The 15431-nt window shown below is 31.6% G+C and overlaps 4 protein-coding genes across 5 annotated transcripts; 3 read left to right on the top strand and 1 right to left on the bottom strand.

Annotated features, from left to right (window-relative positions):
• Nucleotides 1-4: 4 nt before the first annotated feature.
• On the top strand, nt 5-4344 carry LOC123720483 (L-threonine ammonia-lyase-like). Its single transcript, XM_045677103.1, has 10 exons — nt 5-158; nt 303-413; nt 484-554; nt 921-1208; nt 1838-2000; nt 2192-2347; nt 2963-3099; nt 3530-3629; nt 3806-3931; nt 4074-4344. The coding sequence occupies exons 1-10, from the start codon at nt 144-146 to the stop codon at nt 4227-4229; spliced, it is 1323 nt and encodes a 440-aa protein (XP_045533059.1). The 5' UTR covers nt 5-143; the 3' UTR covers nt 4230-4344.
• A 1405-nt stretch (nt 4345-5749) lies between these two features.
• On the top strand, nt 5750-6724 carry LOC123720199 (DNA repair protein XRCC3). Its single transcript, XM_045676733.1, has one exon. It carries the CDS (start codon nt 5810-5812, stop codon nt 6722-6724), a length of 915 nt encoding a protein of 304 aa, XP_045532689.1. The 5' UTR covers nt 5750-5809.
• A 2386-nt stretch (nt 6725-9110) lies between these two features.
• Nucleotides 9111-10685, top strand: LOC123720066 (abscission/NoCut checkpoint regulator). The gene is made up of 6 exons (XM_045676519.1): nt 9111-9278; nt 9365-9451; nt 9514-9584; nt 9653-9902; nt 10071-10313; nt 10478-10685. The coding sequence occupies exons 1-6, from the start codon at nt 9231-9233 to the stop codon at nt 10673-10675; spliced, it is 897 nt and encodes a 298-aa protein (XP_045532475.1). The 5' UTR covers nt 9111-9230; the 3' UTR covers nt 10676-10685.
• A 41-nt stretch (nt 10686-10726) lies between these two features.
• LOC123720707 (CCA tRNA nucleotidyltransferase 1, mitochondrial) lies at nt 10727-13064 on the bottom strand. Of its 2 annotated transcripts, none has more exons than XM_045677425.1 (6): nt 12980-13064; nt 12510-12712; nt 12146-12429; nt 11611-11931; nt 11321-11534; nt 10727-11057 (listed from the first exon to the last, which is right to left on the bottom strand). In XM_045677425.1, exons 2-6 carry the CDS (start codon nt 12659-12661, stop codon nt 10760-10762), a joined length of 1269 nt encoding a protein of 422 aa, XP_045533381.1. In that variant the 5' UTR covers nt 12662-12712; nt 12980-13064; the 3' UTR covers nt 10727-10759. The 2 variants fall into 2 exon arrangements, with proteins under 2 accessions (XP_045533381.1, XP_045533380.1); XM_045677424.1 differs by lacking the exon at nt 12980-13064 and adding an exon at nt 12799-12970.
• Nucleotides 13065-15431: the final 2367 nt, after the last annotated feature.

The raw sequence follows: 15431 nt of genomic DNA, 5'->3' as shown, positions 1-15431 counted from the left end.
AATGAAATAGAAATCGGAAAAAGTTTAAATTAGAAATATAAAATGTCACAACTGACAGATTTTCATTATTACTTTACAAAATAATTCGAAATATTTTACAAAATTCTCAATGGATTAACAGCAAATAATAGTATAATCCAAACATGACGCGACGCTACGTAAGTAACAAAACAAAAGTATTAATCTTTTATGTGAGAAGCGAAATCTAATACTATTGTGCAATTAATATATCACGAATGCCATTTCTATTCTCCGCTTTTTTATATATTAACTGTTATTAAACGTAACTATTTAAATTGCAGGAAGACTTTGATGAGTTCTGCGATCCAGACAATCCAATAACTATTACTTATGATGATGCATTGGATGCAATGCAAAGAATTAGAAAATATATGCCAGAAACGCCATACGTGGTACGTGTGTAGTGTTTTTAAGTTTCCAAATAAAATATAAAGTATAATAAATAATATAAATTTTTCGTAGGCATCACACAAACAGGGTGATTTTTGTATGAATTTATTTTACAAGTTGGAAACTCTACAAAGAACGGGGAGGTAAGAAAATGTTTCAGTATACAGCTACAGATATATGACAATGCCTAAGAAAAACACTTTTTGAACGGATTAAAGTTATGTATTATTATTAAAACTTATAGTTATTTACATAATTTTAAATTTTAAATTTCACCGTCACCGTGTGTCACCATGACCACGCACGCTGAAAAGTACGTGAAACGTCGGAAAAAAATTAATCCGTTCAAAAAGCGGTTTTCTTAATGTGTAAAAGCTATTTTAACAAAAGACAATACTAATCCCTAAGAAGTTTAATTTGGATCTGAAGGTACAAACTTCGTAAATCAATGCGACAAAAACGTGTAAAACTACTCTTAATTATACAATTTTTTCATATTTTCTTGACAGTTTTAAAGAAAGGGGGGCATTGAACTCTCTAGAAATGCTTTCACTGGATAAAAGAAAAATTGGAATCGTTGTTGCGTCGTTGGGAAATCAAGCAATCGGACTCTGTTATTACGGAAAAATACTGAGTATACCCGTTACCGTGGTAATGCCTATTAGTGTGGCAATAAATAAATTACAACAGTGTCATAACCTTGGCGCAAAAATTGTAGTACAGGGCGGAAATCTTACCGAGAGTCAACGGTTGGCGAGAGCCATTGCAAGGGAAAAGGGCTTGACTTATATAAATGGGTATGCTGTTTTTTTGATATATTTGTTTTTTGATATTAAAAATGAAATCGGGCACGCTCATTTGTTATGTCATAACGATGTCCATGCTGATCGGTGGATTCTTTGCCGGCTGATTTAAGTGGCCAAATTAGTCAAATCAGTTCAAAATAATCAATCTATATATATTATATATACAGATTGATTATTTATCAATATTATATATATCAACGATCCGGTATTAATTTAATCCGAAAGTCAGATATGTAAAAAATATTAATAATTGATTTTGTTTTATACAATTATACAAGGTATGGTATAAAATATGTTTTAGTTCTCTGTACGGAAATATAACCATAGTGAGATTTGAGTAGCTACGCTAAATTACTTTTTTTCACAACTGTTAGTTCATTCGAACTATAGTTTAACTGTAATCTTGTTACTTCACATAACATAATGAAAGTATACAATTTTATGGATAAATGAAATGTAGCGAAGCAAATAAGAATTTTATTTGTTGAACCTCTCTGAAATCGTCTCTGAAGTCAATTCACGATACTCATTATGATGATTATCACTAATGGCTATTGGCTATTACAAGAACTAATTTTCTGGTCTGTTTTTTTTTCCCATGTGTCACCTCTTTATTTTAGTCGCGACCATCCTAATATTCTGTCTGGATATGGTACAGTGGCATTAGAGATTCTGGATCAAATTCCGAACGTGGATGCCATTCTGGCACCAGTTGGAAGTGGCGGTCTCGTGGCCGCTGTCGCAGCTGTTGTCAAATACGTGAAGCCCGATTGCCTAGTTTACGTAAGAATATTTATAAAAATATTAACCTTTCTCAATGTTTTTGAGTATTTATATTGTACCGTGGCGCAAATTGTTTTACGTCGGCTTGGTTTATGTACAGAATATAAGTTAAAATTCCTAGGCAACACTGTTTATTGCAGTGGTAATGTGTATTAATGATCAATCATAAGAATTATATAATGAAATTGCAGGGTGTACAATCGGAAAAGGTTCCCACTTTCTTCAAGTCGCTGGAAATGGGGGAACGAACGAACCTTCCGTGGCAGAGTTCTGCAGCTGACTCGATTGCCATGCCCAGTGTGGGAATAAATGCGTTTCATACAGCTAAGCCATTACTCGATAAAATGGTAATTATTTCATGAAATAAAATTACATTTCTATAAAATAAATTACGATTTTCGATACGCAATGGCAGTAGGTTCGCGGAAGAAGATTTTTTTATAGAATATACACCCAGAATGCTCGCAAGTGCGATGCTTTTTATGAATTGATACGCTCTCTTGGTAAATATATATTTAAGTATAGTATTCATTTGTTAGCAATGATTTGGTGTCTGTAGTAGAAAAAAAAACTGATTAAATTCTAATAATGTAATGTGTAGTTTATTGTAATTAGTCAAACAGAAAGACTAAGTTGGTTAAAAGATTGTGTCATGTGTTTGTGATTCGACCTGACGTCGTTTGATCAATGTTCATTTTTTTTTTATATTGTATTTATCTAAAGTAAGCAAAGGGGTTGCTTAAATAATATTACTAAAGAATATTTTTCATAACATGTTGATTGATAACATGAAATTTCATTTACTATCCCGTCCCCGAGTTTTTTTTAGATATGTTACAGATTGATGAATGTTTGGAATTTTCAAGATGTCATGACCTCCTGTATCAACGTCAAATTATCACGATACCAATTAACTATATTGTTTAATAAAAACAATCTTACGTATACATATTTATTTAAAGTTGTTGGTGAATGAGGATTGGATTACGAGGTCAGTGCTGCACTTAGTGGAACTAGAAAGATTGGTAGTCGAAGGTGCCGCTGCTTGCACTCTGGCTGCAATTTTGGGAAATCTCGTGCCTGAATTGAAGACAAAGAAGTACGAATTTAAAACCTTTCTAATTAAAACACTTATTATGAAACGTGAACTAATTTTACACAATACAGTATTGTTATTATGATACCCATTTATTATCATATCAAACACCGTAGCATTATTCCACATTTTATAATAAGTTCTTTTTCCTGTGTTCTAATAATATTCTACAGATTCGGAATAATTTTCTATGATTATTATTACAAGTCCTTCATCAGAATTTACGTAAACGCAACATTTGCCATTTCCAAAAACTAATTAGGATAATCACGTATAAAAATTATTCATGTAATAAGTTCTTTTTCTTTGTTTTTATATACATATTATATTTTTACTACTTTTGGGCGTTAACTTTTGTTTGCACCTTACTTGGTGGTAAGTCATGCGTGCCTTATAGTGTAACGATATAATTATTCATTTGAATGCATTGCAGCGTCGTATGTATTTTAAGCGGAGGTAACATGGATGCTGTATTGATGAGCCGATGTTTGGACAGGGGACTGGCGGCTGAGGGTAGACTGATTAAGTTTAAAGTAGGTTTATTCAGTATAAATATAAAAAATCGCTTAATTGTAGCTGTTTGTAGTTGTTTTTTTTCCTTATATTGTTGTTATAGCGTTATTCGGATACAAATAAAGATGTGGAATGTATGTTTATACTTTAACGACTGCATTTTTTTATGGTATTTTTATAACAGGTAACGTTACAGGTTTATATCAAGGATTCCTCAAAGGAATTTGAGAGACTCCTGCGGCTTTTGGCAAGCGGAGGATACAATGTCAAGAGGCAATTTCAAGACCGTGTATGGGTAGAAAATGAAATTTATAGGGTAGAGGTAAAAAGCAATAAAATTTCTCCTTAAAAATAGGACTTAGTAGATCATTATTTTAATCGGAATAGGTAGGTATATTTTTTAAGATAATAATATACACAAAGCTATCTCTGTTATAACTAATAATATAATTTCACTGTTGTAGGTGAAACTAGTGTGTGAAGCGAGACACTTGGAACACGCTCTTGAATTGAAAAGAATAATGGAACGCGAATATGGTCCCACATCGGCAGTTTTCGAAACAGAACCATTCAATGAAAAATATGTTTGCCCATGCTATGTCAGAAAGTGTTGCAATTGATTGTACCATAAAGAATGACAAATTTACCTCATTATTGTAGAATTTAAACACTTTAAAATATATTTCTTAAGAAATCAATGTGCTATAAATGTTTTTCTTAAAAATGAACAAAATTTAAAGATAAAACCAAATAGTTTATTTCATAACATATAGAAACTAAAATTATACATAATTATGTAAATACAAAATAAATGTGCCAGAGAAATAAGAAAAAATAATAAATTTGTAACACACAATATTCTTCTTATCTGAACAACATTAATTATATGTACCTACCATAAAATTGTAATTGTTGTGTTTGAAATTAAAACAATGTAATAATATAATATTTGAAACAATTTGATCTACTGAATAATGTTATCCATGAATGTTGCCATTTTAACATCCCTTTTGCTCAATCCATTTACATCATGAGACGACAGTGTTACCTGAGAAAAAAGATATACTTGCAGTTCTTGTCACCAACAATCAAGACAAAATGTGTCAGTTATTAAAAAGGCATGGTATAATATGTTTACTGATGTTATTTAGGTTATTACATATGATAAGTAAACTGATTAGAATAGAACCTTAACAAATGAAAATAAACATTCAAGAAAATGAAGCGTACATACCTGAACTTTGTTGTAAACGTTAAACCATTCAGGATGGTGATCAATTTTTTCAGCTAACAATGCAACTCTAGTCATGAAACTAAATGCCTCATTGAAGTTTTTAAATTGAAATTCCTTTTCAATTGCATCTCTATTGGTTTGAACCTTCCATCCTGATGACAACAGAGGGGCAAGTTGGGTATTACGGTCTTCTTGACTTAATTTATCTGCCTAAAACACACAACATCACATTTCTGGGAACAACACTTAATATTTAGTTTACTATATATAATATTCTAGATTAACTGTAATTAGTAAATAAATCATTTTATGTGTATAAATCATATAATATCATAGAAAAGTGTTTAATAAATTGTTAGGATAGACGGACACATAATAATATGTATAATCTTGGTTAGAATTCTTATTACTAACCATTTTCCTTATATTAGACGCGGGCGGAGCAACACTTGATATACCGGCGCAACAAGTAACTCGACTGGCAATGGCATTGATCGGTTTCGGAACGTACACGCTTTGTAAAGCTTCGGGGTGAAAGTGTATCGCTACATAACGACTAAATTTTCGACCTCGAAATAAAAACATTTTAAAGACTACGGTAAAGTATTACCTACTTCGGTTCATTTGAAAACTTTGAATATAGTAACCAATGTAATGGTGTAAGAGAGGTGGGTAATTCTAAAACTTTTTAATGGTTATGTTTAGCTTGGATGATTATTGTATACCTAATTCCTACTGCTTACGCCTTATACTTCTTAGTCATTAAGGAAGTTTGTTGATTTTAGCGGTAATGTAAAAATTATCAATGAATCAACTATTCACTACCGGTTTTGACAATTGACATCTGAAATCCGAATACTGCTGAATATATTTGGAAAGTTTTAATATCTTTTTGTTGTAGGTCCTTTGCTTTGGAATTTGTATTTTAAATATCAATTTATATGTGTATAAATTGATATTTATAAGATGACAAACTTAAAGAATATTATGCCTCCCAATATGTACGATGTTATCGAAGGAGCAGGAATCTGTACTGTAAAAGAAATAATAAATCTTTCCACATGGGACATACAAAAATTAACAAATATGAAAGAAGAAGACATAAACTTTCTCAAAAATTTAGTTGCTAGATATTATTGTCCTAAAATTATAACAGCTGAAAAATTAGAGAAATACAGTCACATTAAAACAGGATGCTCAGGCTTCGATGATATATTAAATGGTGGATTTCGAGTTGGCACACTGAGTGAAATATATGGTGAAAGTGGTGCAGGCAAAACACAATTAGCATTGCAAATAGCAGCACAATGTGGAAAAGATGGATCTATATACATTTGTACTGAAGACGCATTTCCCGTAAAACGTTTTAATCAACTACTAGAATATCACAGTCATCAGGCATCTTGTAGTGAATATCGAGAAAAAATATTTATTGAGCACATAACAGAGAGTCAGGATCTTTTATCATGTGTCCGCGTACGATTACCAAAATTATTAGAACAAAAAAAAGTTTCAGTCATAATCGTCGATTCTATAGCAGCACCTTTTCGAGTAGATATTACTAATTATGTTCACCGAGCAGAGGAGTTAAGAGAACTAGGTATATTATTAATAAATATCGCACAAAAGTATGGTCTAGCAGTCATTGGCATAAATCAGGTTACAACTTCTTTTGACGAATTCGATAATGTCTTACCCTCTTTAGGGCTTGCATGGTCCAACATAATAACGTATAGATGCATGTTAAAACGAAAGGGGGTAGAGGTTAACATAAATAATTGTAGTAATAATGTTCGTGAATTGATTGTTATATTTGGTCCTGATTTACAGAACAAAACTTGTAAATTTATTATTGATTCTAGCGGCATTATAGCTATATAATACAATGACCACTGTCTTTATTTTATTTTTAATAATAATAATTATTCAATTAATATGTGCGTTTTTTTTATTTTATTAAGAATTGGACGCACTACAAAGTATAAAGATAAATAGATAACAGACTCGGAAAGATAGATACATTATAAATAAAATATTGTAATTTTAAGTCTCTTTTTGTAGTTTTTATAGTCAAATGTGATTGTGCGCACACATAGGTTCACATGTGTGGTCATATTTGTGCGGCTATAAAAAGAGATTCGAGACACTTTTATACCGATTCCATTTCATATTTCTAATAATATTACTAGTATGTACATATCTTCATATGTTTTATTGCAAACATTTTAAATCTTATCATATCTTCTATTGTATAATTAATTATATAGTCGTAGTTGGGTTGTATGTTGGGAACTACTCCGCAGCAACAAGAACCTCTCTGGGAACATCTATATCACAGAATACTACCCTAAAGAAGTTATCGAAAGAAAAAAGGAAAAATTGAGGTTTATCCGATACGATAAGCTAGTGGTGAAAGATAAAACTCAAGCAAGTAGTCAGAATAGCGAGAAGAGGAAACGTAAACCAACAGATTCGCCTACACAAAGGAATCACGAGGGAGGTAACGATTTCAAAGCTCCTTCAAAAATGAATAAAGCAAATCCACATGGGCTGTGTCTTTATGGGCATGAGGTCGACACAAGGAACAAGTAATCAATAACAACCAATGCACATCAGAAACAGGAAGATAAAAAATCAGAACTACAAAAACACAACAACCCAAAATGAACATCAAACTCTCCCAATCCGGCCAGCGGTCCCCGTGGGACAAAATGACCGCAACCCTCCAACAAAAACCCAAGAAAAAGATAGACCACAACTCTCTAACAATAAAATTAAAAGTGAAAATGACAACAAAAACCATTACAACCAAACTTTTGAAAAGTGTATAATCAAAACGAGAGGGGTTAAAAAGGCTTTTAAAGAACTAACAAACTCAATGGACTGCATTGTAAAACTAAAAAGCACTAGTGGAAAATTTAATCATCATAGAACAAACATACACTTCTGCTACATACTACTACAAAAAATTATATGAATGCAATCATAATAAAAGCGAAGTTGAGTTACCGGAGAACTCAGAAATCCCTAATATCCTACACGACGAAGTCGAGAAAGCTATAGATACTCAAAGGAATGAAAAAGCACCAGGACCAGATGGTATAAACAATTAAACTATAAAACAAAGCAAGGAAGTTATGATACCTATCCTCGCAGATATGTTTAATGATATCATAAACACCGATATTATCCCAAAACATTGGACACTGTTATACATTACCCTGCTATATAAGAAGGGAGATAAATATGAAATCGGAAACTACCACCTATTAGTCTTATGTATACAAAATATTTTCTAAGGTCTTACTTAAACGCATCGGAGCTTCAGAGAGGTCATGAAAGATGAAAAGCTACAAATACAAAAACCAAATTATTTAACACCTGCATTCTACCTGTCCTTATGTATGGAAGACAAACATGGGCTTTAACACAAAATATGACTGACAAACTGGCAGCCTGCCAAAGCACAATGGAAAAGAGTAAGATTAACGAAAATCAAATAGATTGAAATACTCAGACATAAGAGACCAGACAAAAGTCATAGACATTACCTCCAAAATTGGAGCATAATGGATAATGTGTCCAGCCTATTGCCTTTATATGATAAGAGGAAAAGACAAATGGACTAAAATTGTGACATGATGGTACCCTAGGGAAAGTTTTGCTTTGAGTAGAGGAAGACCACGAAAAAGATGGGAATACGACATCAGACAAGTGGCAAGAATGATGTGGAATAGAGTGGCCCAAGAAAGATATTAATTGTAAAGGTTGGAGGAGGCCTTTGCCGATTGGCAAACGATCTGCAGAAGTCAAGCAAGATACAATTATTAGAATAGTATTTTTTTCAACCTTCTAACATCTACTTTAATATAATGATCCATGTTTGTGTGTCGATCTGAATAAAAGGCTATACTATTTAGTTGAGTTGTATGGTCATATTACTATTAAGTTGTATTATTTTTAGGACAGGTTTTCTTACATACCCTAGGAATATTACGTTGAATTCAAGAGTCCGAATTCGAATGTTAGTTCGAATAGTCAATTGGCAACACTGAATAATTTTATTCTGTAAAATTGAGTACATTCGCGACCGCCGCCGACAGCCCGAATTGTTTTCGATTCTATTTCGATCGACATGTACACATGATATTGACTCGTGGATCTTTCAGACAAGGTGCAAAATGCAAATGCATTGTTTATGGCTCTTCAATGATTCGTTTGTTTCCGGGAATACGCCACTGGCGAAGATCTGTAATCTGTATGTTATTTATTTGGGAGTACTGTAGGAATATTGATGCAGTTAAAAAAACATTGAAAAGTATTGCGATAAGAAAAGGTTGAAATTTGAATAGGCTAAAATTTAATAATAATTACTGATTTTTAAAAAATGTCATGTAATACTTGTTGTAAGACTTTTTCAATAATACGAAAAGAGGTAACAAATGTCTTAAACTTGTAATCTCAATCTATGTCTATATATTTTTGTAATATCATGTTATAATTTTTTAATATTATTTCCAGAAAGGATGTCCGAGTTGTGGTTTTAGCTATTGCTCAAAATGTTTGAACTACAAATTATTTCTACCAAAACTTAATTCTGAAGCTAAGGTAAGTTAGACTAATGCTTTTATCCTAAATTATTGTTTAACATAATTTTAAACATTTTTAAGGTCTGTGGCAAATGCAAAAACAATTTAAATTCTAAACTTAAAGTAATAGAGCCTCCAGCTGCCTATTTTAAGTAAGTATAATTGCATGTTTATCAGTCCTCTTTAGTAAATAATTAGTAATCTTATCTTAATTTCACAGACGAATTGAAAATCCAGATGTTGTAGTAGGCCAAGAAATGAATATTAATAAAAATGATCCAGTTGAGGAAGAAATCAGAAAGAGGCTTCTTAACCTCAAGGAAGATAAACCGAACTCATCAAAGTGCTCTGACCAAGATATTGCAGAACGATTAAAAAAATTAAAAGATATTCCATCCACTTCCCAGGCACAGCTTGAACAAAGATTAGCTAATATTAAAGAAGTCCCAATAGAATCAATTCAGAGTAAGGTAATATTAACAATCAACATCATAATTATAATATTAAGATATTTTTATTTTGTTTAAATGGTGACCGATTCTCTGAATCTTAAGTCTTTGTTATTGTTTTTTTAACTAAAGTATATTAGTAGTAGTAATGTTTTACAAAGAGATGTTTATTTAAATTGTACATTGTAGCCAGTTTTACCAACAACCGATTTAAGAACAGAAGAAGAACAAGCCAATGATTTACTAAGACAATATCTGGCTCATGCAAGTATGGATAAAAAATATGAAGATGAATTTAAAACCAAAATTAATGATATTGAAGGGAGACTTAACAAGCTGAAAGATGAACCGACTACTTCAAACAGTATTTCAAGGACTGATATGGATGTGATGGAATCGAAAGATGAATTGATTAGAAAAATCATAGACAAGGTGTATATAGAATTAATTTATTATAACATTTTATGCCTATGACCTAAGGACTAGAGATTACTAGCATATAAGTGTATTTAATAATAAGGTTCAAATGACTATAATGTCAATTGATTAGATTAGGTAAGACCTGTTACATATTTTAAAGCACTTTTATGTTTTAGGCAAAGGTTGAGGTTGATGATGAAGTTGCAAGCCCTATAAACAATGAATTGCCATTTTGTGAAATTTGTAATGAAGATGCAGTAATGAGATGTTTGGGTTGCAAGTATTTATTTTGTAAACTATGTTTTATGGAGCACAAGGATGATGATGATGGTTGTGATACATATGAAAAATATACAGCCCCACAAAACTTTTAAGAATAGGTATTTTTATTAAATATTATGTAAATTAAATAATTTCACTTTGTTTTTAATAAATAATTTAATGTTGAAATAAATGTTTCATTTTTTACAGTCTTCTATAACACTTGGTATAAGTTTAACTAAATCATTACAATTCTGTTTGTACTCATTATCTATCCAAATATTCTTCAATTTTTCAATTATTTTTCCATACATTTTGCCTGGTGGAACTCCATTATCCTTTAAAGTTTTTCCATTAACTGGAAATATTGGTATTTCCCATTGCTCAAAATGTTTTAAAAGATCTTTATCTCCTCTATATTTGAGTACTTCCTTTACATATTCAATGGCATTTTTTTGCTTAATTTTTGTATTTATAACCAATTTTTCATAAGGCCTGTAGAATAAATACATTTAATATTAGTAGCTTATTGTAGGATAACAGTTTGTAACAAGTGACAATATTTTTCATTTACTTTAAATCTATGGGCAATCAATATTCTCAGGTAGTACACCTAAGTGTTAATTTATACTAGGGTTGTCAAGCTTAGAAAGCTAATGCATGCTGCATTTTTCATATTGATAGCAGTAGATCATTGAAACAATGGAATGTATGTAACATTTATAACACATTGGTTCCTAAGAAGTTCAAATACTTACATTAAAGGTCGTGTAGATTCTTTATCATCTCTATGTTCTACAATAAAATATGCCATATCCCTCTCAAAACCTGAAAATTTTAGCCTACTATTTAATAGTGTGACATCATCAATATTATTCATCAAAGAAGCTAAATAGCTCATAGGATGTACGCCTAAATGTCCACTACGTTTAAGTAACCTATCTAATGAATCCATATTGGGATGTGGAATACCTGAAACATAAAATTATCCAAATATACTTTGACTTTCTGTCAATTTTACAGTAAAATATGCATGTTCAATGCTCACCAATGTATTTACCAACACCAACATTTAACATTGTCTTTAATAGATACCCAGCAAAATTTCCTTCAAGTGTCTTTTTAAGCTCCATCCAAATACGCTCCCCAGAGACATTCTGAAGACCTTCAACATTCCTTTCTATAACTTCCAGAGTATTTTTTTCATGATTATTGGGTTCTTCTGCTATTCTACCATAGAAACGAAAATAGCGCATAATTCTTAAAAAATCTTCCTTTATTCTTATATCTGGATCTCCAACAAATGCTATTCTTCTCTTTTTTAGGTCATCAAATCCATAAAAGTAGTCATACACAGAGCCATCAAAACCTATGTAACATTAATCAATAATCACTTTACAATACAATGTTTATTCTTATTATAATTTAACAGATCAACCAAAAACAATGTGATAATAGTAAATATACATAGATAAACCCAGTATACAAGGTATTTATTAGATGAAAACAGATGTTTATTGATTATAAACTCCTTAATTTATTATACTTGTATAATATCCTGATATTGTACAACCTCAATTTACCTAAAAACATAGAGTTAATAGTAAGATCTCGACGATTAGCATCCAATTTCCAATCTTTAGTGAATTCAACCTCTGCGTGACGTCCATCTGTTACCATATCTATTCTAAGAGTAGTCACTTCAAAATTTTCTTTGTCATTTATCCTTGGGGTAATTGTACCATGTTTTTCTCCACTCATATTTATCATCCTAATATTTTCTTTTGTAAACATTTCTTTCATTTGATCAGGTGTTGCTGGTGTAGCAAAATCTAGATCTTTTGCTTTTTGTCCCATCAGGAGATCTCTGCAGTTAAAAATTATTTTATGATATTTTTTCACTAATATGAGATTAATCTAAATTAATATAAAATTAGTGATTATTACCTTACGGCACCTCCAGCTATGCGAATATCATAATCATATTTATCAAATACTGATTTCAAATCCAGTACCTCTTTATTAAATATGCTCTTAAATTCTGGAGAGTCCAATTTAATAACTACTGGATTTTGCCGACATTTAAGATTCACATCCATTCTGGACTTTCTTCGCTTGAGGATTGGTCTTTTTAAATTATTATATGAAGTCTACAATAACATATAAAAGTTAAGCATGACATAACATTGAAATAGTCGATAGGAAATAGGCCGCTAAATAATGAAAGAAAACTTACATTTTGGTGAAATAATCTACTTAGAACAGTAAATATGATTTTCATGTTTATGGTTATTTTAAAGGTTTAAATAAATCATGAAAATTTCACAAATACCAGTCCAAACCTTAAATATAATTATTTAAAAAATTACGCGACCATATTTCTATACACAATAAAAAATTAAATAGTGGTACTGTACCTATGTTTTGATATTGAATCACATTTCAGTTTCAATTTTCAGTCATCAATCCAATTGTACAGATGACTGATGTGTTAGAAATTTGTCACTAGTTATCTATGATCACAGATTAAGTAGAGGTAAAATTATGATTAACGTTAAACTCGTATTATGTTGTTTGGCAGTGGTTCTCTTCTTACTTTTTCCTATTCCTTGATTCATAGATAGGAGTTTTCAGGATGAGGAGATTGCACACTAAAACACGCTGCTTGAAGTGGTTACGGACCTAGAACTGGCCTGAGGGTGACCATCTAGTAAGGATGGCCTGATGGATATTGTGGAGGGAAGCACGAAAGAGCCTTCTTATTCGGAGATATTTATAGAAGAATGTCGAAAGGGACTTATTTAAATTTGTAAAATATTGGATACTCTGCTTGAGGTATTCTTTATGTGTTTTTCATTCAGAACCCTTGAGAATTTGACTAGCAAGTAGCCCATGTGCCCACGGGTGAGCTAATGGATGCCCATGAAAGTCTAAGGAACAGCATTGGACAAGCTTTGGCAGCTGCTGAAGAAGTTATAAGATATTCGTCTATACTTTACGGTATGTAGTACAGCTGAACGCTGAAACTCCCCCATTGTTTCCCCCCACCCCACTCCCACTTCCACTCACTTCCACACACTTCCACTCCCCCTACACCTATGGTTTGTAGACAATCTCATTAAAGACTCATATAAGACTCATTATATTACCATGCGAAATTATTTATTAGGTTGGGGAAAAAGTCTTGTAATAAAATCTCTTTGGCTATACTATTTGTTTCTGGCTGGATTAGGTATCATTAAAAGTTTAAATTTTAAAGAAGATAATTCCAAATTTAATTTTAGAAAATGTTTGATTTTTAATTATATTTCATACTGTCAAGATGAGTGAATCTCATGAAAAAAGCAACGCATGCTGCGAAAAAAAATTGGTGTTTATGGACCTAGTGCAGTGTTTGTAAGACTAGCACAAATTTGGTTTAACCGTTTTTAATCCGGAAATTTTGATGTCAAAGATGCACGTCGCTCTGGTCGCCCTATTACGGATAAAATGGATGCCATTTTTTAAAAAGTGGATCAAGATCGGCATATCAGTACTTACGACGTAGCTAAAGAACTGGGAAATTACCACAAATCAGTTTTGGCGCATTTGAAAAAACTGGGTACACAAAAGCTCGATATTTGAGAACCTCACGAGCTAACTGAAAGAAACCTGAATAAAGCGTGAACTCATTTGTGATTCTTTATTACATCGTAATGAAATCGAACCATTTTTAAAGCTAATAACTGGTGATGAAAAGTGGATCACGTACACAAGAACGTGCGAAAAAGGTCGTGGTCAAAAGCCGGTCAGGCTTACAGATTAACTCGCGACAAGGGGATGCTGTGTGTGTGGTGCGATTGGAAGGGCATTATTCATTATAAACTGTTACCAACAGACGGACTATCGATTGTGAACTGTACTGCCAACAACTGATGAGATTAAAGCAAGAAGTTGAAATAAAGCGGCCAGAATTAATCAACAGAAGGGATATGGTTTTGATTTTTTCAAGGAACGTGGTTTAAAAGTGAAGCTGATCCATGTTTGTTTAAGCGAGAGATAGACTGGAAAAAAAGATAGTAGAAGCTCTTTATATGGACGATGGCCCCGGATATATTTTACTCCGTACTTGTTAGAAGAAAACTTTAATTTTAACCTTAGTAGCCAAGATCTGACGTCAGTCTTACGTTAATTTGGCTACTAGGGAAGTCTCTTTTGTTGCATGTAATAGTGTCTTTAATCATTCTTGTGACGGCAAATGAGTAATATAGCTTTATTTTTAATCTTCTTATGAATTAAATAAAAGATAAACAAACCCAATATTAGTTACTCAGTTAGTACAATTAAATGAGAACTTGTTTAACGTTTTATTTTTCCATACAATCAACAATATTTACTTTAGTTTTAAAAGAACTTAAATCTCAAATCAAATTAAAAAAGTAATAATAACTTAACAGCCCCACATGTTTATTTCTTTATATTACAAGAAACAAAACACAATTTGTTATTTTCATTCACAGATCTATGTAACTAAATTAAATCAATATTTAAATGAAATAAAACTAAATTTCTTAATTCTTTGGCAACTCTGAAAATAATAACATTTAAATGTCTTCACATTTTAAACTTAAATTACTATATTATTAATTTTAGCTTTTTGGTAACACTTAATGTATCTCAATAAATAAACACTTAAACAAATGTAATCCAATCAACTAAATTAAATCAGTCTTCAATTTGTATTTATTCATGTCAAATAACGCTTATAATGCTTTGGTAGTAAAATAGCGTCACCAGCGCGTGCGGTGAAATACCTAATCCTCACATAAATATCGAAATTCCGAAATGCAATTTAAACCCCGCCCGGACGTCTTCCAAACTAGAACAAAT

The sequence above is a fragment of the Pieris brassicae genome, chromosome 2, assembly GCF_905147105.1.
Source record: "Pieris brassicae chromosome 2, ilPieBrab1.1, whole genome shotgun sequence".
In the NCBI taxonomy this organism is placed as follows: Eukaryota; Metazoa; Arthropoda; class Insecta; order Lepidoptera; family Pieridae; genus Pieris; species Pieris brassicae.
The sequence above is the reverse complement of the archived record's forward strand: the minus strand, read 5'-3'. Positions and strand labels throughout refer to the sequence as shown.